The sequence below is a fragment of the Parasteatoda tepidariorum genome, chromosome 9, assembly GCF_982258835.1.
Source record: "Parasteatoda tepidariorum strain Cologne lab strain chromosome 9, Ptep-v5.0, whole genome shotgun sequence".
Taxonomy (NCBI): Eukaryota; Metazoa; Arthropoda; class Arachnida; order Araneae; family Theridiidae; genus Parasteatoda; species Parasteatoda tepidariorum.
Genome location: NC_141763.1, coordinates 30,380,083 through 30,405,394, shown reverse-complemented (window position 1 = coordinate 30,405,394; position 25,312 = coordinate 30,380,083). Strand labels below are relative to the sequence as shown.

Genomic DNA, 25,312 nt, shown 5'->3' with positions numbered 1-25,312 from the left:
GGTAGAACAGTTTAACGAGGACCAATACCGCACACCCTCGGTCCCTACACAGACTGATCCAAGTGGTCACTCACCCGCACAATGACCGTAGCCAGTGATGCTTGACTTCGGTGATCTGCAGGGAACCGTGTCTTAACGATCAGTCCACTGCTGGACCTTATCATTTCCGATAAATAATTAAATTAAATAATGACCGAATTATGAACGAAAAACAAAGTAAGATTTAATTTCTTACAACTAAAAAAATTTGTGATATTCGATAATATATTTAGCTAATTAACAAATAATATGAAAAGAATATTTTTTTAAAAAAATTATTATACTCTGTAACAAAACAAAGTGCTAAATGATTTAAAAAAATGAATAAAATACGCAAACCTGTCAAATTTTTTTTTTTGTAAAAGCAAAGTTGATTGACTTATGTCCAAATCCAAATGACAAAGATAAATTTTGTTTTATCTTTATTTCTAAAAATTTAAACAAGATTTATAAATTTAAAATCAGTAATAAAAACTCATTAAATTATTAGAAGTTTCATCCGAAAAGTTTTTAATAAATTAAAAGAAAGTAAAAAAATAACCTAACAAATTCAATTCTTTATGGGCGCCTAAATTAAATTGCCGATAATTTTCACACTTAAAAAGAAGTTTTTTTTAAAAAAAAACTCTTCTTTATATATTCTTTTCAATAATAGATTGCCTTCAGAACAAGGTAACATTGGCGATCACGAAGTTAGTCCCACTGAAAATAATCTACAAGAAAAGTCGCGACAAAGAAAATAAAAGCTAAGAGGTGCGAAAAGGAACATGCGATATAACGATATATGTTCTCAAAACTCTGATTCTGATTCAACAGCTCACCAATCAAGGCCATTTCAACATAACGAAACGAACGTCATCTTCCACAGCGCGAGTCGAAATCGGAACGTAAGAGAAGAGTCTTATATCGCTATATCGTTTTCTTCTTTCCTTGCGTGTCTTATATCGCTATATCGTATTGCGCTCGCTGTCTTTACTCGACTGCTTAAATCAGATTTCTGATGCATCGCCTTGAATGAAAGTCGCTGTATCGTCTTGCCGATATATGCGTTAAATCGATATGTCTCGATACATCGATTTATAGCCCAGTCCTAGTCAAGAGCCTGAAACAAATTTAGCGAAATTAATATCTCAGCATAAATAAAGTGTAAAGTTAGTCCTGTTTTTAGTGTTATCCCTTATTTGGCTATATTTGTGTAAAATAGCATTGTTTGTAATTTTTGGGTAGTATCCCCTTACGAAAAAATTGAGGTATGAATGAGGTTGTTATCTAACTGCGTCGTTAGGTAGAAAAGGATGCAAATGAATACCTAAAATATACCTCCAGAGGTATATATGTATCAACCTGGGGTGTTTCATCTTACATCTGTGGAGAAGTAGGTACTTAAGTACTTTAAGGTGTTTCATTTTCAACCATAAGTTATTACTTATCAACCTGAATAATGTTTTTTTTACGCCTGTGGAAGTATTTATTCAACAACCTAACGTGTAATTAACATTGTAATGTTAGAATTATAATGCAAAACATCATAAAATAATAATATAAAAAAATATAATAAATAAAAATATAATAAAAGAATATTTCGAAAATAAACAAGATGGCTGAAAAGATGACTAGCTTTTGGACTGTTGCCATCCAATCTAGCAAAACACAAATTCCGAGTCGAATCAAGTACATAGCAATCAAAATAAAATTCTAAAAGTTATACAAAAGACCCTAAAAAGTGATTTTAACTGTTGATGCTGTGTAATTGGTTTCAGTAATTAATCGTAATTTCTGATATAAAAAAAAATACAGATAAATTCGAGCATTGTTGTTTATTGCAAAGATTCTTGTGACCAAGTAGTCGTGGCCGAGTGGTTAAGGCGATGGACTAGAAATCCATTGGGATCTTCCCGCGCAGGTTCGAATCCTGCCGACTACGTGTATTTTTTCCCCTCTCATCCAGCTACAGGTAAAGATCAAATTATTTTTTTACTTTTCTCTCTCTTTCTTATTTATTTGTTTTTGAAGTTACAAAATTTTTTATTATTTCTTCGTTTATTATATCTATCTACCTCTAGTGTATTTTTTGATAGTTGTAAAGGTAATTTTTACTAACGTGAGGTGTTTTATGTTCTACCTCAGGTTATTATGTTTCAACCTCAAGTTTATATGTTTATGTTTGTGGAGGTATATTTTGTAATTTTACACATGACGTCATCCTCGGAAGTACTGGGGCTGGATGTACTAGCGAACAGATTTGTATTAACAGAAAACTGTAAAATAGTTCAAATTTCTCGACGTCAAATATTTTTGCTTTAACTAATTTAATAGCACTTAAGTATTTTCAAGTGGTGAATTTTTAACTTTTTATTAGAATAAATCAGTGTTATTTATCACGCTATAATTCAATAAAATCAACATGTAGAACTGTTTGATGCTTTTTATGAAGCAATATTATGTGTATCTCGTAATAGAAAATGATTTAATAAGGAATTCTTCCTTTTAGTTTTAAATCATGATTCATCGTAACTATTTTTAATATCAAAAGAATAAATTTCATTTAAGTGTAAAATTTATTATTTTCTAATATGTAATCAAATATTGGATTTAATCATATATTTGAAAATAAGAAATTATACATTTTAATGAGGAAACGAATACGAAAGAAATAAAAAATATGTTATATCATGGCAGAAAAAAGACAAATAATGAAATGAAAATTTTATTGGCACATTCATAAAATTTCTATTTAAAAATAGGTTCTAAGGAATTGTTCAGAATCATATGATATACATTTAAATTACAAGTGGAAATAATATAAACATCAACACTGCAATTATTTACAAATAAACGTAGCATATAATGTAAAAATGGGACAAAATAATTTATCTAAGTATATTTAAATAATAATAGTTATAAAATAATAATAATTATTAAGTAATAATAATAAATGAATTATAAATAATTTAGCAAATTATTTCGATCATTGAGATTGTAAAAGTTTAAAAAAGTATTTATTTTCAAAATTAAATATAGCTTTTTTTATTTTTTGTTCATCATTATAAAAAAGTAAAGTATTTTCAAATCTTAAGTTTTCCTAACATAGAAATTTATTGATGACAATCTTTCTTATAAAATTTGTTAAAAAAATATCGCAAAATAGAGATTCCAATAGAAAATTATTAGTATAATATTCTGAGCAGAATTTGTTCAATAATTAAAAAAATTATGCACGATGAAAGACAAGAAAATATTGAATATTTTTTATGAACTGCATTTTAAATTGTCCACAAGTTTTTGTCAAATTGTAATTTTTAGAAAAAAAAATTAAAATAGAAAATTTAGAAAAGAAAAAATATCTATACATATATATCGAATGCAATACACGCATATAACGTGCTTTGAAAGGTTTGATAATTTTTGAAATTCTTATTCATCGCACTATTTTATGAAGTATATTGGGCTGATTCTGAAAAAAAATGACAGAACTCTGGATTTAAATTACATTTAAACACCAAAAAAGCACATGTGAAAAAGTTTTTTTTTTTCAAGTAAAACAACTGCCCTTTTTTTTTCTCCAAAAAATGCACAAAACTTTATAAAAACGTGCAAAGACATGACTATTTTTCAGAGTGTTATTTGAAAATTTAATTCAAGCAATGAATTATATTTCAATACTTTTGACAATCTTTGGTTAATGTGACGCATTAAATTATTATGTGACGAATTAAATTACAAAATCTAATAACTAACTTATAAAGTAGTAAAAAATTATTTAAGACATCATCATAACATCATAAAATACACAACAAAAACAATTTATCTGTCTTAGAAAGATTCATACCATATGAAGCATGAGCATTAATATTCATTTAGAATTAGATTAATATTCATCTAATTAATATTCATTTAAAATTATAGCTTACTACCGTTAAAATGGCCAAGAGTGACTTAAATTCCTTTTTTATTAATATCATCTAATGCATCGGCGTTTTTTTTCTTTCGAGTATAAATATTTATGAAATTTCACTAAAATAAAAGTAAGCTATCGTTAATAATAAATAAGAGTAAAAAACATAAGCTTCAACATTGTTATTATTATTATTATTTTTTTTCTTTTAGAAATATCGCTAAACTGCTTTTTTACTAGTTTTTCTAAATAACAAAAATTTTAACTCTAATGATATCTAGTATTTGTTCTTACATATATTTAAACAAGACAAACAATGCTTAAATTTGTTTTATTTCACGTCTAAAAGTTTTTCAAAAGTATGAATGCTTTGCTAGTTTTATATTGTAATATTATTTTATGAAAATGATCGTCGTTTTGAATTTTAGTGGAAAATAATTATTTTAACAGTAAAAGTTTCACTTTCTTCAATAGTGTTTCTTCTGTTTCACACAAATCAAAATATTTTATTATTACTTGCTCAACCGAACTTATTAGCAGTTGTTTTCCAAACTTTTTAATTTAATTATATTTTTTTTAATTTTGGAAAATTACAGGTAAATTTAAATTGAAAAGTTTTGTTTCAAATATACGAATCCTTAAACGACTCTTTCATAAATAACAGTTAAGTGCATCTCCACTCAAAATAATTTTTTTATTTTGCTATATTTTGGCGTTCCATGTTTCCTTAAGTTCGGCATTTCGGAATGTTTTAAAATGCAAGAAAATATTTTTTCGCATATTTTTTTTAAATTTTTTTTTTACTTTTATATAATCTGTAACTTATATGATAATTTTAAAATTTACACCTTGCACCTTTGACTTCTTAATTTTAAGAAAACTTTTATGCGCCAGATTTTTTTCGCATACTATTTAATTACTTCAGAACTTCTTTATTTTTTACTCCAGGAATTGAAACAGTAAGAAGAGTCCATTTAAATTAAAACTAAGCACATTGTTAATCAAAAATAAACAAAACTCAATTCGTTATTTATGAGTTAGTTAAATATATTATTTTTAATATATATATATATATATATATATATATATATTAATATATTATTTAACAACAATCAGCGGGTTAAAATTTATCAAGTAGAAATTAACTTTTGTGATAAATTTTACGCTTGACTTCTCTAAATTAATGGAATGAGATTAATAATTATAAAACATCACTCGTAGTCATAATAATGTATTTTTTATGGAAAAACTTGTTTGAAAAATATGAAATATGGTGGTACCAAAACATTAAATATAATTATTTTTAAAAATTAAGAATTGTTGTTGCTGTTGTTAGCCACCTATAGCCCTGTGGTGCAACTACCACTACGAGTATTAAACATCAATTCACTGATATATAAGACATGCTAACTTGATTCAATCACGAGGTAACTTTTGATAGATGAAGATTGGCATTGTCGACAACTCCGCCCCCACAGCCCACTTCGTTTGCCAATTAATTTCAGTCCAGCAGTGGACTGGTCGTAAAGACACGGTTCCTAGTAGAACACCGAAGTCAAGCATATCTGGCTGAGGGTCAGTAAGGTAGGTCGATAGGTGCTTTATTTACGTCACTCTAGAGCTGCACAATGAGCTATTGGTGACTGTCTGGGAAACATCCCTAAGGATGATCCGAAGACATACCATCACGATTTTGATCTTCTGCACTGGGGATACCACCCCCCGCTTTGATAGCCCGACGACCTGCACGCGAAGTCGAGCACTTTACGGTAGAACAGCTTAACGAGGACCAATACCGCACACCCTCGGTCCTGACGCAGACTGAACCAAGTGGTCACCCACCCACACACTGACCGCTGACAGTGTTGCAATTAAGAATTGAAAATATTCCAGGATAATAAAAATAACTGTAATCGAATTATTTTATGCCACAAAGAAAAAACTGGATTTTTCGTTGCCACAAGAAAAAAAGATACTTCACTTCCCTTTGCGGGTTCCTATAATCTATACCATTGATCGCGACGCCCGTAGACTTTTTGTTTTGGTCAAAGTTTCGTTTTGACCTGATTTAAATTATTGAAAGTAATGATCATCCTATTAGTGGTTTATTTCCTTTGTTTTTCGTGATTGATGCGCACCTTTACCTAATGTGTGTTGAATAAAAATATACAATAATCGTCCTCTTAATTGAATCAACTCAACCACCAATAATAATAGTCTTCTTGCTGGTAAAAAAATTCATTCACACAAGTACTTTAACATTCAGAGAGAAATTGAGTTTATAGAAACATTCGCTTGTTTACTCTGTGTGAGAAACCTTATCCACACAGTATGTGTGAAAATTCTAATACAGATCAGAATAATTTAAATGAACACTCTCTTGTTCGTAATGAGGAGAAATCTTATTCATGCAATGTGTGTGATAAATCTTTCACTAAAAAATCTAACTTAACAAAACATTCTGTTGTCCATACTGGAGAAAAGCCTTTTTCTTGCAATGTATGTGATAAGTCTTTTACTCAGAAATCTAGCTTAAATAAACACTCTCTTATTCATATTGGAGAGAAGCATTTTTCATGCAGTGTGTGCAATAAAACATTCTTATTGAAAGCACAATTAAATGCACATTCTTTTGTTCATACTGGAGAGAAACCTTATTCATGCGATGTGTGTAATAGATCTTTCTCAAAGAAATGTAATTTAAATGAACATTCTCTTACTCATACTGGACAGAAACCTTATTCATGTACAGTGTGTGATAAATCTTTCAGACGGAATTCTGATTTAATTGAACACTCTCTAATTCATTCAGGAGCGAAACCTTTCTCATGCAGCGTGTGTGATAAGACATTCGCACGGAAAACTCATTTAAATGGACACTATCTAGTTCATACCGGAGAGAAACCTTTTTCGTGCAATGTTTGCGATAAAACATTCTCTAGGAAAGCTCGTTTAAACGAGCATTCTCTCGTACATACTGGTGAAACACCATATGAATGTACTGAGTGTAGTAGTTCTTTCATGTCTAAATCTGATTTAAATCAACATTATTCTGTTCATAATGGAAATAGACCTTATTCATGCAGTATTTGTAATAGTTCTTTCATGCGTAAAGCAGAGTTAGATCGACATTATACAGTCCATAGTGCCGAGAAGCCTTTTTCGTGCAATGTGTGCAATAAAGCATTCTCACGGAAAACTTATTTATATAAACATTCTCTTGTTCATACTGGAGAGAAACCTCATGCATGCAATTTGTGTGAGAAAACATTCACTAGGAAAACTCATTTAGATAATCATTTACTTGTTCATGCTGGTGTAAAACCTTTTACATGCACAGTATGCGGTAGGTCTTTCACACGAAAACCAGATTTAAATCAACATTATGTTGTTCATACAGGAGAAAAACCTTTTTCATGTAGTGTGTGTAATAAATCTTTCACAAAGAGATCTAATTTAAATAAACATACTCTTGTTCATAGTGGAGAAAAACCTTTTTCATGCTCTGTTTGCGATAAAACATTTTCAAGGAAAGGTCATTTAAAAGATCACAACCGTGTTCATACTCGAGAGAAACCTTTTTCGTGTAGCGAGTGTAACAAATCTTTCACCCGGAAATACGATTTAATTCTTCATTATGTTATTCATACTGGAGAGAAGCCTTATGAGTGTACCGTGTGTGATATGGCATTTTCAAGGAAATCTTATTTAAGAAAACACCATGCTCTTCTTCATGCCGAAGAGAAACCTTTTGTAGTGTAATATGCTATATGAACACAGTTTAAATTGTCATTTAGTTGCTTACGCTGGAGAAGAGTCTTTGTAGTTTTTATGATAAATCATTCCCGCATATAAGATGTTAAATTAAATAACACTGTATTGTTCATACTAGATGGAAACTTTATTCATGCAATGTCAATAATAAATCTTATACAAAGAAGACATTTATTTTTTTGCTTTAAAAAAAGAATAATCATAAAAGCAACTGAGTTGATAAGTATAGTCATGCATTTTAATTAAGTTTCTACTATTGCCTTTTAATAGCATAATTGCTTTATTTAAGATTTTTTTTAAAGGGGGTATCAAAATTTATGTGCTAATTATGCTAATTTTCAATTTTGCTGGAGCATTGGATAAAGTCGCCAATGTAAAGTCTCTTGGCGCAAGTAAAGACATCTGTTTCTGATTTTTTTTTTTTTGGTGACTGCTTTTTTTTTAAAATATGTAATAAAAAATATATAATATATATATTTTATTTATATATATTTTTTAAATTATATATTTTAAATATATATATCTGCATAAACTAAATTAAAAAATGCTAACTAATTTGTTTTATAATTTAATTTGACCACCACTATAGATTTTTATAATACTCTATATTGATTATAGTACTTACCGGCATGTATTTCTTTAAATTTAGTATCTTTGTCTGATATGGAAGTTTATTAGAAATGGATATGCAAGATTTAAATATAGGACAAATCTATCACAGCATCCTCCATAGTGTTACTTGTATTGTAACTTTGCAAGAGTCGGCCGAGATTGAATGCCTTCTAATTTCTTCTCAAACCTTTTTTATCAATTTTTTCAGCTTCCTTTACTAGATTTTTAATAATGTAGAATTTACTAAATAGTTTTTCAGAAAAATTAGACTATGGGGTAGAATGAGGTGTGAAATTTTTTTCCCTGCTGAGTTCATCTCTACATTATGCATATCTATCGACTGATATTAAGATTTTTCAAAAATATCAAAGAAATTATTTAAAACTTTATTTCCTCAGGTGTTACCATCATAAAATTATAATTACCTGCAATCGTGAAAATAATTTTATCTTTTTGACTTAAAATTTGTTTTAAGACCTATTAGAGTTTACATTTCTTTTAGATAATGTTTTGAAAATTAACAGATTTTTTTTTTTGTTCTTGCTATAAAATTATAGCTAAATATTTTCCTTTCAGTTATAAGCTTTTTTCTATTTTAACTTATAGAGTAGTAAATATTAAATTATCAATTCTGGGAGAGTAAATATTAAATACTGATTGTAAATATTTTTATAGGCTAATTACATTGTAAAACTCCCCTTTGTGATTCTTGAATTGCTGGAGGGAATTTTCTGTCTATTCTTGTGAAAGTAATTTCTTTTGATTTTGCTTTTTTGTTCATTAATAATACATGTATAAATATTATTTTCCAAATAAAATAATTTCAAATGAATTAGTATTATTTTTCAAATGAAAATTTCAAGATTTGAATTTTTAAATATAATACTATCTTAATTTCTTCCAGGTTGAATTTAAAGGTATTTACTGCTGTAGAGAAACTAAAGTAAAATTTAACTTTAATTTTTACTCTGAATTCATTTAATTTTATTTTATTTAAGGTTGGGTTAAAGATATAAGATTTTTTTTAATGCCTGGGAGAAAATTAAAAAAATAAAATGAAATCCAAATAAAGCTTTTTTCAAATTTCCATTATTGGCATCTAAAGGTATGTAAGAACCTACGTAATTGTAATTTTATATTGAATTTTTTACTATATTAATCAAAATGATCTGTAAAAACTTAGCAAATAGTTTACAGGGTTAATGTGCAATAATAATCTCTAATAAAATAATATAACCTATTATATAATTTTAAGAAGAAAATTTCAAGCTATATTTCTTTCTAAGTTTAAGTTTTTGATTGGACCACGCAATTTAGTTTAGCACAAACCAATAGCGTTGGAAGTATGATCTTATGCAGCCACATGCTCTTGTGCCTGAAAATGAACAAATAAGTCATACTGTCTTTCTTTCAGGGATGAGAGTAGTAAAAAAGAGGAAATCCAAAAAAAAATATATATATATATATATATATATATATATATATATACATATATTAACAAAAATTTGACAAAAAAAACTTGTAAACCATGTGAATATAAATCCCGATATGAGACTTTTAAATCACGTAACTATGAAACTTCACACCGAATAAAAAAAATGCGAAAATACAAATCATGATTTTTTAATTTTTTGATCACGATGCATAATTTTTAAATAGCGCGATATTACAATCACAAAAACGAGTCACAATATTGGATTTTAAGCTCGCGTGAATACGAATTGCTACATAGGGCTTTAAAAGCTCGTAAATACAAATTGCGATATTGATTTTTTAAATCTCGTAAGTAAGAATCGCAATGTACAATATTTAAATCGCCTGAATAAGAATTGCAACGTTCAACTTTTAAATCGGGTAAATACGAAAATCGAGATTTGATAATAAAATCGCGATTTTAAAAATGCATAACACGATATTGGATTTTTAAATGTCGTAAATAAGAATCATAATATACGATATTTAAATTGCGTAAATAAGAATCGCAATGTGCAATTTTTAAATCAGGTAAATACGAAAATCGATGATTGATATTAAAATCGCGTGAATAAAAATCGAGATATTTGCAGAGTCTGAACTTGGGATTTCCAAAAGGCTTGTTTGTATTGTTTTTGTTTAGACATAATAAATAAAAATTTACAAGATTAATTGAATGAGCAAATAAATATTTTCACCGCAAATCCACCTCTATTTTTTTCCTCTTTTTTTTGTTTGTTTTCACGCCAGAAAACAAGAAGCAGCGACGTCTGAATTACGAAAATAAGAGCTATCCAGCCTTTTTTTAATACGGAAAATCTTATTTTCTGTGCGTGAAATCGGAGAAAATAGCTAAAATAAGTAAAAATGCGGAAGGCAGGGTGCGTAGCCAAATCTTTGAATCAAAAATAAGCACTTTTTAAAAACTTTTCAAGCACTTTACAAAAATTTTCAAGCACTCAAAAAATTCATATTCTATCAATGATATAATTGAAAAACAAAAACTTTTTATAAACAGTTTTAGCGTTAAAAAAAAACAAAAAAGAAATGGGCGTAAATCAAAACAATCAGTACCTTCCCGCATCACTGAGTGAATTCAATTTGACCCTGAACTCAGAATAAAAGTACCCTTACCCCCTAAAAAAAAGTGTTAGAAGTAAAATAAAATAAACAACAAAAATAAATTAAATTAAAAAGAAAAACATTTCATAAGGATCTGATATTCTCTATCCGAATTGGAGCACTCTGGTTTCGGTTTCAAGTGTGCGCATGCGCAAGTCATAACATGGGTACGACATGAAGTCCGCGTCAATGATTACGTAGCAAACTCCCCATTTTTCGTGAAATGCATGGGATCCACCAGATATCACTGAAGGAAAGAAAAAAAATTATTCGGAAAAAAAGCACTTTTTAAAAACGCCAGCTGAAAAAAGCACCTTTAAAAGCTTATAAAAACGAAATCCCCAAAAAAGCACCTTTAAGTACTTTTTACAAACGCTACGCACCCTGGGAAGGGTCAGCAGCTAGGGCGTAGATTGAATTTTCTGTTTATCTTTGAAAATCGGAAATAAATATAATTATTTTACTTCAATGACTGAATTTAAAAAATAAAAAAACGGGATATTTATTTAAAAAAAAACGAAACTTTTAGAGAATCGGAGTTTTGATAAAAAGGCTGAAATTCGAGAGACAAAAAAAATCTCATCCCTGTATAAAGGTCAACCAGTTTTATCCCAAGGAAATGATTTTTAGAGAAACTTTAGAGGCAGGAAAAGGGACTTCAATAATTTCCCTCCGCGGAAAATTAAATTCCTCATAAAATATTTTAACTTGAGCAAAAAAAAATTTCAGCGGAAATTAGCGGGAAAAATCTGAATAAAAGCGGAAATCCGCGGAAGAATCTCATCCCTGTTTTTTTAAAATTTGTTTTGTAAAGTTGTGTGGTCTTATATCTTGCAAATAAATATCAAATTATTCTCATTTCTTGATTCTTTCAATTGTAATCCATCCTATATCTGAGCATGACAGGTGAAAAAACTTAAATTAAATAAACAATGAGTAATTTTTTCCAGTTTTTTTTTAATGATAAAGGCAATTAATGTAGACAGACACTGGAAAACAAAATTTTCATTGAAATGTTCAAAATTTTGATCCTTCAGAATTCATCAAGTTGTGATGCAAAGATTCATGTTGAAGGAGTATTCAGAAACAAACTGCATGAGCAGTTTCAGGGGTTGATGAGCAATATCACAAAAATGATGGATCCCGCTTGTAATTTGCAAACAAGTTTCTATCGATTCTTGAAGTAAGAACTAATTTAACTTGAAAATAACCACTTACCAAGTGGTGAGTCAACAAAAAATAGAGGCAACTTAAATTATATAAACAATGAGTAATTTTTTCCAGTTTTTTTTTAATGATAAAGGCAATTAATGTAGAAAGACTCTGAAAAACAAAATTTTCATTGAAATGTTCAATATCTCTGTTCAAAATTTTGATCCTTCAGAATTCATCACGTTGTGATGCAAAGATTCATGTTGAAGAAGAGTTTTTTTTAACAATTCACGTTAAAGGTAGTATGTTTAAATAAATTTCTCATATATTTATATTGTTAAATTAACTTTTTAAAACTATAGATTATTTCTAATATAAATTGTTTTTTAAAAATATAATGCAAGCAACAAAAAAAAAGTTTGCTAAGAATGGTCATTATCTCATTAGGTGTGAAGAGTAAAAAAGTGGCTTCTAAGTTATTAGAGTCCAGGGGTCTGTTTAGATGAAATTTGGGTCCATTAACGGACCCTTCACAAAATATTTTAACTTGAAAACGGACCCTTCACAAAATAATTTATCTTTTAATCGGACCTTTCACAAATTCGTTTATCTTCATTATTGTTTTGTTAATCAAATAAACCCTTCCCAGGAAGGGCGGGGGGGGGGGAAGAAAGACAGATGTAAAGGAACTAAGTTTTGTCTTCAGTAGAAGCTTCTTCCTTTATTCGTCCGAAACTAATATTCTGCGTTCAGCAGTATAGGCTAAATACCAAATATTTGTATGTTGCATCTTGAATATAGTAGCAGCAATTGCTGATTATTTTTTAAAATTTAATTATAATTTTACAGTGTTGAGCATAATTTGGTATGTCTTAACAATTTAAAAACTCCTTGAAAAAGTTTTTTGCAATAGCAGGACCCTATTTGCACAAATTCACAAAAGGACCCTGGTTGAATTCACAAATTACGAGTAATTTTTTCACAAATTTACAAAAACAGACCTTTCACAAAATGTCTGGACAGACCCCTGGAGTCTATCGGCCACTAATTGAAAATTTAAATTTTCAGGTCTAGAACCGGAAAATTTTAATTTTTTTTACTAAATGAATTATCATAAAGATGTTTTAAACTAATAATTAAAATATTAATCTTTATTTAGAACCATTAAAGAAATATTTGAAATAAGCAATTAAACGACTTGGGGCTAGAACAAGGCAAGTCCAGTTTTTTTCCTCTCATTTTTATCACTAATCGAACGATTTCTAGTCTTTTGATTAGTGTGAAAACGAATCATAAATGTAACATCAGTGCAATCCTGCATGATTAGAAACTACACAAATCTACAATGATTTAATATATATATATATATATAATCTTTTCCCCCCAAACAATTTATTTATCTGGATTTATTTTTTCTGCATCAAATTTTGAGAGTTAGGAAGAAAAAAAAATTTTTTTCCTCCATTTATCCCAGATAGATTGGAACGTTTCTTCCTGAAAGGTTTTAAATCTGTGCAATTTGTATTTACCAAAAGGACCCGGGTCCTATTTTCCCACACGTCAAAATAGCCTCTGTTCCCTTATATTGATTTTAGTCGTGTTTTTTAATGTGTGTCTAATAAAAGAATTCTTCATGCCAGTTGTTTAGTAAGTGGCTATGGCTACTATTTTGACTTCGGTCGGCGAGAAAAGTAACAAGATCTTCTTTTCTTGATGTGTGCTTTTTATTGCACTAGATAGTCCTAAGTTTTAAGACAGATAAGTTCTTTTGTTAGATAAACAGTACTTAACGCAACGGTAGTTCTGCATGTAGAAGTCCTCACTTCACTTCCTACACCTTGCTCTTAGAAAAAGCTGATTTTTTGAGTTGAAACACCCATTTATCTAAAGTTAAGAGGAGAAAAATGACCCTTCATACCACAGTTCTAGTATAAAAAAAAGTACACATTTTAGCAATAAAAATGAAAATGTCAAAACTGCCAGTGGGTTAATATACAAACTAGAAATTAAAATGATCAGTAAATTGTATAGAATAATGAAAGTATCAAATAGATATAATTGACTTTATTTTATGTTACATCTGAATTCACAAGCTTGTTGTTTTTATAAATACAATAACTAAATTTTGGACTAAAAAAAATCTATAAAGAAGAAAAAAATATCAATAAAACATTTGTAAAGCATTTTGATTGGTGTAGTTCAAAAGGATTTACATATTAAAAGATGAAATGTAATTCCAATGTAGAATGAACACTTAAACATTATTTACATTAAAAATAAAATCTTTTTTTAATAGAAGCACAGTTAATAACAAATTAAAATCTACATTTATCTTAAAAATGCATAACATGCATTTTTACATACCACTACAAAAACATCCCTTTTATTTCACAAATTATGATAAAATATTTTACAATATATATTTATGGTTACTGAAAAATCACCATTACGTAAATAAATTTTCAAGAAAAAATATTTTTGCACAAATAAAATGTTCAAAGTAATTAATTAAAAAAAGGCAAATCGCTTATGACATCTTTCATCAGCAAACCCAGAAGAAAATATTACTTGTTTTGTATAATTACACAATGTGGCCACTCTTCAGACAAAACCAAATCTTCTAAAAATTTCCTGATAAAAATTCTAAGAATTTTTACAAATTTTTGCAATTTAACTTGGAGAGGTGTAAATTGTAATTTTAAAATTACACATATATGTACACACATATTTGTAAATAAAATTAACATATTCATTTAGAACTAAGGGTAAATACAGAAAATGTTTCTTAATATAATATATTTATTTCCTTTATCTAAATTTTTTCATTATTAGGCATATTACTGTTTCATGACATTAAACAAAGAAATAAATATTTAAAAATTATTTCTGCTTAATAAATTTATTATCTTATTATTTAAAAATGTTACACTCAGCAGGAAATAGTGCGTGATAATCATTAATCACTATACTCCAGTGGTTTTCGAACTTATCAAGACTTGAATGTTTTTTCTGTTTATTGCAGAGAGTGGCCACCCTAAAGGATAGAATTGTCTTAAAAAAAAAATGAAATAACGTTTGAAAATTTCTTTAAAATTTCTGCAAAATTTACTTAAATTAACTTAAACTATGTTTAAATAATATTTAAAAAGTAGCAGGAATAACTATCGGACGGCTATCACAGTCACTGATTTTAGATTGTGCTGTCATTTAAATGAATATCACACAAAATGGTTGGGTGAATTCTAAGATATTAAATACAAATTTAAATGAATTAACTCTTGATTATCTATTTAATAATTAATGTGCATTATTCTTTTCTTTTTGAGAGGTTGAATAAAATGCATAACATAAATAAAAAATAGTGCTTAAATAAAAACAAAACAAGAGGAAATGGAAATAAGAAGAATCTGTTTTTGAATGGTGAAATATCAATATACAGTTTTTGCATTTTCATTTTTATTATAGTCCACTTTAATTTAGCAAAAAATATTTTGCATAGATTTAATAAAAAGAGTATCAGATAAAGGTTAACTTCCATTGGATAAAATTTAACATTAAGCATATGGACAAATTTGTATTAAAAAAAAATTCTACTATGCATTACTTTTCCATTGAATAAAATGGGGAGAAACCAGTTTACTAGGCAGAAAAACAACCTGGCCATGCACTCAAAGGTTTAAGATTCTTCAAGAAAATCTATAGAGCTTCCTCACGATTATAAAAAATCTAAAATTTATGGGGTTACCCTAAATAATTTAATGTAAATACAAGAAAATAAAAGTATTTATATTTTTTATAAGGTAATATTGAATAAGATACAATTTCACAAGGTTAAACAAATAAAATGTGATAAGCTCTGAGCTTTATTAGAGATAATTCTAGTAAAGCTAATAGTCACAGGGAAAACTTATTCAACGAATCACTGATGTAAGATATAATAATTAAACCGTCTGAAAAGTGATAAATTTTGAACCATTAGCGTTATTAGATTAAAGATTAAATTGCAAGGTATGTTGGGACATATTTTTTAACAAGCCAATTTGTTTTTATATTTTCCCCCTTTTTTTCCCCCTTTTATACAACGTTTCTGAGCATTTTGTAGCTATGGTATGCTAAAAGCCACACGATTCCTTGGCCACCTTATTGTCCAGATCTCAACATTTGTGACTCAGTTTTGTGGGACTTTAGTTAAGATAAAAGTTTACACAAATAAACTCTTAGCTATCGCTGAACTCAACGCATCAATGACTCAGTATTTCAATGAGTTTCGCAATTCCTCTGTTACACATCATAGCCATTTATAAGAAGCATATTATAGTCATTAACTAAATTTGAATACCTGTAGTCGCTTATAAAATGTTTAAAAATTTTATTTAATATAGCCTACAAATTTTCGCCCCTAGTAAAAATAATTAGTAATATAACATTCAACAAGCTGCTCTAATTTTTGGCCATTCTTTGAAATATTCAAAAATCAAAGGAGATTTCCTTTGATATTTGACCCATATTAAAATCAAGATATTTAAATGATGATGATTAACAATTTATTTAAAAAAATAAAAATTAATATAAATAAATATTTTTACCTCAAATTGAATAACAATATTTAATATTTGTGAACTAAAAAACAATTTTATAAATAAAGTAAATAACTGGGAGTTAACAGCAACGAAGAAAACAAAACAAAAATATCCAATCTTTTTTTTAAAGATTTTTCCAAGATTTTTTTTAAAAACAAATAATGGTTAAACTTTATTATTTAACATATAAATGTTTTATGCCACATTTTATCCTTGTAAACTAAAAACAATCAAACCAAACTTATGTCCTAAAAACTTATACATAGTAATAATCATATCAACATCTGTAGATAAGAAAAAAAAATTTAATGCAGCACATTTTTTTGTACAGTAAAATTAATAATGTCTGTTAACTACAGAGTAGCAATTCCTACCCATTTTAATTTTTCAGCATTAATCAAAATAAATTTAGCAGTTTTAAAAAATAATGAAAATCATTTAGAATCATAATTATTTTTGTTAAGTAAGCATCTACAAAAAAAGAAAAAACAATATCACTTTAAAGTAGCGTTGTAATTTTCAAGCTAAATAAATTAATTTTTTAATAGTTTCTAGGTACAGTTTAAAATACCCTATAATATATTTTCAACCTTGAAATAAATTCAACCATTTAAAAAAAAATTAACTTTTGTATAACTTTATTTCTGCAGAAAGAAATAAATTTAATCAACACATGAAAACACAATAAAAGTGTGAAATAATTAAAATCAAAAAATAAAATTGACTTGTATTTAATAACTTCTTTCGGGATATAAGAGGTGAAAATAAATGTTTTGAGTTATAGCTTTCTTTTTAAATGTCACCCCAAAGGTGCCATGGTTGAAAAATCAAAATAGTTACAACAATGAAGCTTTAACAATAAGATGCAATGAGACATATAGGTTTTTAACCTTTTGGATACAGCACTTAACATGCTAACAAAGGCTAAAACCTATAGTATTGTAAGCAAAAGTTAAGTAAATAATATTCCTACATATTTTTATATATAGGCTAGAATTTAACAAGATAAAAAAAGCATGTTTTTTTTTAAAAACTTTTAGACAAATTCACTAGCATAAAATAACCAACAGAAAAATATAAATAAACATTTATTAAACAAATTCAACAAAAGAATACAGATTCATAAATGATGTATTTATGTACAATCTATTTCAAAAAACCTTTCCCTTTCATTCAGTCTATTTAAATTATTAGTTCTCTTTTGTTTTGAGCAAATGTAGAAAGGGTTTGTATTTTTTGTTTTATGTTTACTAAATAAGTTAATTTCAGTATAGCTCATGTTGGCATGTTTTGCTCATGTAAAAACATTTTCGACTGAAAATGAAAAGGAGTTTACTTCCCTAAAAAGCAAAATTCTTTTTTGGACAGAAATTTACAAATTTACAGTAAATTTATTGTTATAGATTGTCTTTATGCCAAACCCATCTTTTGTTAGTGTGATCAAAGCTGTGGTTAATCCATTGCTGTTGCAATAGGGTATAACGCTCAGTACTGAGGTACAAAGGCTTACCCCGCCTACAAAAGAAAAGTAAAAAATTAATGGCATTGTTCATTAAAAAACAAAATTTAATTCAGGTAGCCCTAGAGAAAGAAATTAATTGAGATTACCTACAATAAGCAGGAGCACTTCAAAATAAAATATTAGGTACAAATTTTAGGTAAAACAGTAGTTTCACAAAATATTTTTTCTTAAAATTTTATTTTTGTATCCTTTAAGAAACGATAAATCTATATTTTTACCATGTTTTTGTATTGATTTTTTAATATAATTTTTAATTTTTCACAAAATAGGTACCTTTCAGAAAAACCTAGACAGATCCCTGATATAGTTTAATAAAATTTATATTTGCTTAAAAATTTTCTGCTTCAGTTCCTTACCACTGAAAAAAAAGTGCATAAGTTTGAGAGTAAGAGAAAAAAAAATTTTTTTTTTACTATTTAGTTTCATTAATTCAAAAATTTCTGAAACATTGTTAAAAAGAAATATCTATTCTGCTATGTAAATACTATATGAAATTTCTAGACAATAAATTAAAAAAGAATGACATAATTTACAATATTCCGATGAAATTTTGAGTGGTAATTATAATAACTAACAAAAGATATTGCAATGCAAACCACTGAATAGATTCTATAAATCTTGCTGCTCCTTTTTTTAATGCATTTATATGTCCTTGGAGAAAAGGTAAACTGTACCAATGATGGGAACTATCTACATCTGAAAATATGGAGTTTGCTATGAAAGTGCTAACTTTTCATAGCAAACGCATTGCATTTCATGCTACCTGTGATGTATGCCAAACAACTTCCAAGAAAAGGTGTTAAATTTAATCACAGAAAAACTAAAATTGTTATATCTAAACTTAGAAATTTTTTGCTAACACAAAATCTTAATTAAAAAGCTTTTTTATAAGCAATTAATCGAGTCTTCCAACCAGTTTAACCTTGTTGCCATCTAATTTTGAAAAATTTGTTTGAAAATCGATAATATTTCTTAGTGTTTTAATTTTATAGAACTCTATATTGATTACTATACACACCAGCATATCCAAAAAAGGGTATGGTATATTTTGTGCTACGTAGAACAGTTATACAGCTTATATTACATTAAATTTATCAGTGTTTTAAAGTAATAAAATTAGTTATTGATTTGTTTTACTTTTGCATATCTAAAATCCAAGAAAATTTCAATTCTAATATTTAATAAATATTTCAATTTTTTTACAATACATAATAATACAAAAATAAAGAATATTAAAACTGAATTGTTTCATCATGTTTTCTATCATCAAATTACATACTAAATAATATTACAATTTAAAAAAAGAATATGCGTACAATATTATATTACAGTACAGAACCCGTTATCCGGAAATCAGAAAACCGGAACGAAATTCGATAAATTTTCCCGCCATTTTTTTAAAAAAATTTTTTTTTCCTCATAAGATTTTAGGATTTTTCTTTCTTTTTTGAAAGATGTTTACCTTACCATCATTTTGGAAATAATCATTAGTGTATTACTTCATCGTTTTTTCTTCTTTTTAAGATTATTTCCACAAAAAAAATTTTTATAGTCTGGTTTAACAATAAAAAAAACGGCTTTTTGTAGCGATTCAGAAAACCGGAAAAATCAGTTATCCGGAATAGCGATGGTCCCGATCGTTCCGGATAATCGGTTCCCTACTACATTAATTGAGGGGTAGAATTGAGGAATTTTGACTTTTTTTTTTAAAAAAAAAAAAAAAAAAAAAAAAAAAAATTTATAATGAAGTAATACTAAAAAAACTTGGAGATAAATTTTTTTAAAAAAACAGTGTTAGTCTTTTTGTGTATATTGTGCAGGCTCAATTTAAATTAATTTAAATTAAAATTAATTTAAATTAAATTTAATTTAATTCCCTTCAATTTAAAATAAAACATTAAAAGGTTAATCTTTTTCTAGTTCACCTCTTTTTTTATAATATTTGTCCACTCAGATTTAATGAGTTAACTAAACTCAGTGGCGCGACAGCCCATAGAGGGCCAAGGCCTACTGTGCCCATCTCAGTTTTCTTGACCTTGGGCTCTGGGGTGCAGGAGCAGATGTTTCGGTCAGGTGGTCAGCCGAACGCGGAACCCCCAGTGTTTAGTTCCCAAGCATGCTTGGCACTCATTTATTGACCCACTGAAGGGACGAAAGGCTGAGTCAACCTTGTCCGGCCCGAGGATCGAATCAGGGACCTGTGGCACGACAGCGCAAAGCGCTGCCGCTCAGCCACCGGGCGTCAAGATTTAATGAGTACCTTGATTTCAATGTGATTTTCTCTATGCTATTGTGTAAAATTATTTCCACTGTAGCTAGAAATACAAACATTTTATAAATGATTTATAATAATTAAAAATATACATGAAAAATCTAATTTCTGTAGTAATATTTTCACTACATACTTGAGGTCTCTGTCTTCTTCGCCATAATTATCTAAATACACAGAACCCCAAAGACAAGCTCGCTTTCCTCTAATAACAATTATAGTAGATGAATTAACGGCAAGATAAATTGCAGTACCTCCGCCACATGCAACAGAATGCTAAAAAGAAAATATACATTGAATAATATAACAAAAAAGTATTAAAAAAATTATTACAGAATGATATGTTGCATTCAAAATTATTTAGATTAGATTACAAAAATTTTTTAGCCACAAATAAATGATTAACATTCATAGATATTTTATAAACAAAAAAGAAATGAAATAAAGTTACTATAATTTTCTGGCCTTCACATTCAAAATCAGAATGTATAGCCTCAGTATTAAGTTTTTGTACTCGAAAAACTTTGATTATAGGAAGCATGCAAATTAGATATTCTAGTTATACTTATATAACAGTCATAAAAGTTAAATATATGCTGTTTTATGCATTATTTTTACGTCTTATGTTATTTCAAAGACATACAAGTTTAAAATTTTAGAAGTAAAAAAAAATACTTTTAAAAGAAGTTCAGTTATCAGTTTTAATTTTGCTTAATTTTCCCTAAATAGGATTCATAAATTATTTTACCTAAATTAAGTAAAGTTAAGTACAAATATTTAATAACCAATTTTACACTAATCATAAAACTAAATTATTTTATTTATTTGTAAACCTAATGTTTTGAAATAATAAAATTTCTTCAAATTTTGCCAATATACTTGGATCTTAGTTTTGAGTATTTAAACCTCGAAATTTAATTTAATACTTTTTTATGCAACAGACATTAAAAAAAAGATCACAAATTTTTTTTCCGAGCGTGATAAACTTAAAACTAAGGGGCTATGTCATTTTGGTAGCTTCAATCCACCACTGCTTTTAATAATTAGAAATAAACCTCACAATAATTTGTACTCATACCTCAAAGAGATTAGATTGCATCTAATAATTTAACTTTTGAATCATAATAGAATAATCTTTTAAACTAAGCTGTTGATGGGATGCAGCCATAAATAGCTCTTGGAAAAAAGTTCCTCACTAAATAACTATAAAATTAATGCTAATTTCGACATTATATTTGATCCTCTAAATTTGATTCTTAGTTTGGAGTATTTAAACCTTGAAATTTAATTAATGTTTAACATGACAAATTAAGCATTTCACATAAACCATTGGAAACGATGAACAACTTTGCTTTAGTGCAATTGGTTTGAACTATAAAAAAAGTAGACTTACAGTTACTGCTTCATATTGAGACTGTTGACGACAACAGTTTTCTCTTAAGCAAACCATTGTGCCACACACTAGACACAGAGAGGGATCTTTCGGATCACTGCGACAAGCAGAACATGGTCTCTTGTAGTAAAATTTGAAGATGTCATCGTAGTTGTGGGGTAGTTTTAGCAAAGATGGTGGATGCCATGTTATCTTCTTTAATTGCAATGACTTTGAAAAGAAGAATTAAAACAGGATTAATAGTATAAAAAAACAAAATAATTATGAAATAAAATTGCTTAAGTAGAATAAAAATATAACTTTTACTAAAAGGAGTTTAATGAATTAAAATATATAAGAGATTAAAGGTAATAAATTTTAAAATAGTGTTGCAGAAATTAAGAAATTTTTTTTTCTTTCTTTACACATACATGTGATAAGGTGATCATGAGCATTTTCCAGGCTGAATTTATTTAATTTCCCCGATTTTTGTAACCAGCGACATACATTTTATTATTAAGTTTTATATTACAAAATATGCTTGCCATTAGAGTTAAAATACTTTTTTTTTAACGAAAATTATGTCCAATTTTTTGAAACAAATATCAAACTTTTAGTTATCTCTAACTCAAATTAATTCAATTCCCATGACATTTTAGGTATTTTCTTGAATTTCCCTGATTTTTCCAGATTGATGTCCTGTGTGGCTACCTTGAAATAGAGGTCACAAAATCCTTGTCAATCAGATGCTTCAAAAATAATTGTTGGCACCCAATATTTGAGTATATTTTAACCTATTATCTTAGATCTAAAAATCTGAATATTTTTGTAAAGAAAAAAAAAGTTCATTAAAAGAGAGATATTGCATAAACAAAGGGCCAAATGTAACTTTATTTATAAAATGTATGTTGAAAAAAATTATTCAGTATTCTAGTATAAGAAGATATAATTTAACACATCATATTGTATAATTGAAAATAAACCAATAACAGGCTTTAAAGGCATGTTAAACTCTTAGCAAAATACTATATTTCTAACCACTTTATTTATTTACTTTTAGACAATAAAAAGTTAAAAATATAATTATCTTTATGCACTTTCCTAAAGCAAAAAGCTGTTATGTTATATTTCTTTTCATAATATTCTGACTTCTGAAATTTTGTAAGCCCCTGCATTTGATTAACTAAATAAAAAGAAATAACATAATAATCTGCATACCATTTGAAATATGCTTCAATAATTAGAGTTTATATACGTATATAAATTTTTTTCAGTGCTCCTCACACTATTGTATTGATATATTTTGCTTTATCTATATTAATACAATGTTAGAAAGCACTCTTTTGTGTGATTATAATCGTGTGCACTGATGGCGAGATTATATCTTTTCATTATTTTGCTTTTCAACTTTTTAATTTTTGTTTTTAATAAAATTCTTAAATGAATATTTTATTCTATAATGTTTCTTCTTCTCTTTTCATAAATCTTTTATTATATTTTTTCCATGTTTCCTCTATATGTTTAACATATTTTATGAGTTCTATATACTTGCAGTAAATAGAGCTTATTATTTTTCTTAATTTTCTTTGTTATTCCCCCTTTTCCTTTTTATTATGTTATATATATATAGTTATTAGAGCTTCTCATTATATGGTGTCTTCATGTATAATTTTTTTAAAGTTTCTCTAAATAACACACAAATGGCAAAATTTCATATTTGTCAGAACTCCCTGGGGAAAAAAATATGACGCTTAGTATTTTCTAAATGCTCACTAAGATTAAAGGTAGGAAAATTCTACAGATACTATGAGACCAAGACAATATTTAGTTAGGGATTGCAATGGAGATTGAAAATGGAGAGTTATGTACAGACAAAATAAATAAAAGAGGCACATTGAAAACCCTCTTCAAGGTCTTCTTTAGACAAGAAAAGAGTTCTATTTTCTCCATGTAAACCTATGGAGAATTAGGATACATTTTCCCTATTTAAATAACTTATAATTAGGATTTTTTTTTGGTTTCATTTTATTCATTAAACCTAGTTACTAGCTGTAAGCATTTTTAAAATTTCCACTAAGAACAAGTGTTAAAGTACTTGCAGCCTTAGAATTTTTAATTTGATAACTAGATGCAATAAAACAATTTCAAAATTAAACAAAAATACTCAAAATTATGAATTAGATACACAAAAAAATAAGAAAATCATTTTCACATGACTATCTATAGGTCACCATAAGGAAGTAGAATCCCATTAAAGTGGACCTTTACATCAAATATCGTGACAAATACTAAATTTATTATAATTTTTATAGAAAAATGAATATTCATCATTTATGTTATTGTGAAATCTAAAATAATGAGTAAATTATAACATTTAATCTGAAAACCTAAGAGGAAACAAAAAATTAAAACATAAAAATTTATTTTAGTTTAGTTTAAAAATTTTTTTTAGCCTCAAACAAACTTACTCTAGCAGCAATCACAGATTTGTTTATGAAATTCATATAATCTTCACACCAGGTTTTTACTAATGATTCATGGTCTTTTAGAGTCCATTGAATGCAGGAACAAGCAGTGTTTATTTCACTTGATGCAGCATTCAGGCAAAGGAACTTGCTGTATAACTGGAATTCTGATTCTTTTTCCTATAAATGACAAACAAGTATTTTCTATAAAGTTTAACCAACAGCATTAAGTTATTCATACTCATTCAACATTGATAATTCATATAAGAAAAAACAGCACACATAAAAAAAAAAAATCTATCACAAAAATTTGAAAGTTATAAAACTCTGTAGTATCTAGTTCATTTTATGAGTATATATATATATATATAATTTTTTTAAAATAGAATTAGGATCAGATTATATAACAGATTGAAATAACATTAAAATAGTACTTTTTATCATGCTTTTTATTTTAAACCTATACCTACAATTTTAAAAAAAATAATTCAATTTTTTTTTTTTTTTACTCTGAGACACTAATTCATTTAAGGACAAAAGCCAGTAGCTGTCACGGTGAAAAAAATCACATTAATACATATTCAAGGTAATGAAATCATGCCTCGTACAAAAAGAAATGGTGGGAGAGTAAAAATGAAACTAACAAAAATAAGGAGGAAATTACTAGAAGAATCTCAGGGTTGAAGAACCCGTATTTATCTAAGAAAAATAAAATCTTCTAAGAAAAGTTGAAATTATAATTATAGTGCAGCATCAGGATATTAAGAATTTTACTTTGTCTAATAATTATGTATTTAAAAAAATTAGATCACTAGGTGCCGAAACTGTATCTTTAAAAATCTGAAACAAAAATAAGGAAATTACTAGAAGTATTTGGGGCTGTGGAATCTGTATTAACCAAAAAGAAATAAGGATGAGCTAATAACATTGTATTGAAATTGTATTTATAGTGTAGTATCAGGATAACATTTTATTTTAGAAGGAAGAAAAAGATTTTTTTTTAAAATTGTCATTAATTTTATAACTTTAACTTTAAT

At 27.4% G+C, this 25,312-nt stretch overlaps 2 protein-coding genes and 1 non-coding gene across 4 annotated transcripts in view; 2 read left to right on the top strand and 1 right to left on the bottom strand.

Annotated features, from left to right (window-relative positions):
• Positions 1-1,881: 1,881 nt before the first annotated feature.
• Positions 1,882-1,963, top strand: TRNAS-AGA (transfer RNA serine (anticodon AGA)). The gene has a single exon. It is a non-coding gene; the product is annotated as a tRNA-Ser (tRNA).
• Positions 1,964-5,920: 3,957 nt separating this feature from the next.
• On the top strand, positions 5,921-7,874 carry LOC107447148 (uncharacterized). The gene has a single exon (XM_016061983.4). The coding sequence runs from the start codon at positions 6,266-6,268 to the stop codon at positions 7,694-7,696; it is 1,431 nt and encodes a 476-aa protein (XP_015917469.1). The 5' UTR covers positions 5,921-6,265; the 3' UTR covers positions 7,697-7,874.
• A 6,242-nt stretch (positions 7,875-14,116) lies between these two features.
• The window catches only part of Ubr3 (Ubr3 ubiquitin ligase), an 83,479-nt gene continuing 72,283 nt past the window's right edge, over positions 14,117-25,312 (bottom strand). For both annotated transcript variants that reach the window (XM_016061985.5, XM_071186782.2), the window contains exons 35-38: positions 24,279-24,455; positions 21,832-22,041; positions 20,575-20,714; positions 14,117-18,162 (exon numbers count right to left, since the gene is read on the bottom strand). In XM_016061985.5, the coding sequence (XP_015917471.2) occupies positions 18,045-18,162; positions 20,575-20,714; positions 21,832-22,041; positions 24,279-24,455 (645 nt within the window). In that variant the 3' untranslated portion in view covers positions 14,117-18,044. The remainder of the gene's footprint in view (positions 18,163-20,574; positions 20,715-21,831; positions 22,042-24,278; positions 24,456-25,312) is intronic.

Coding starts and splice junctions, on each gene's coding strand:
- LOC107447148 (XM_016061983.4), top strand. CDS start 6,266: ATGTGTGAAAATTCTAATACAGATCAGAATAATTTAAATGAACACTCT.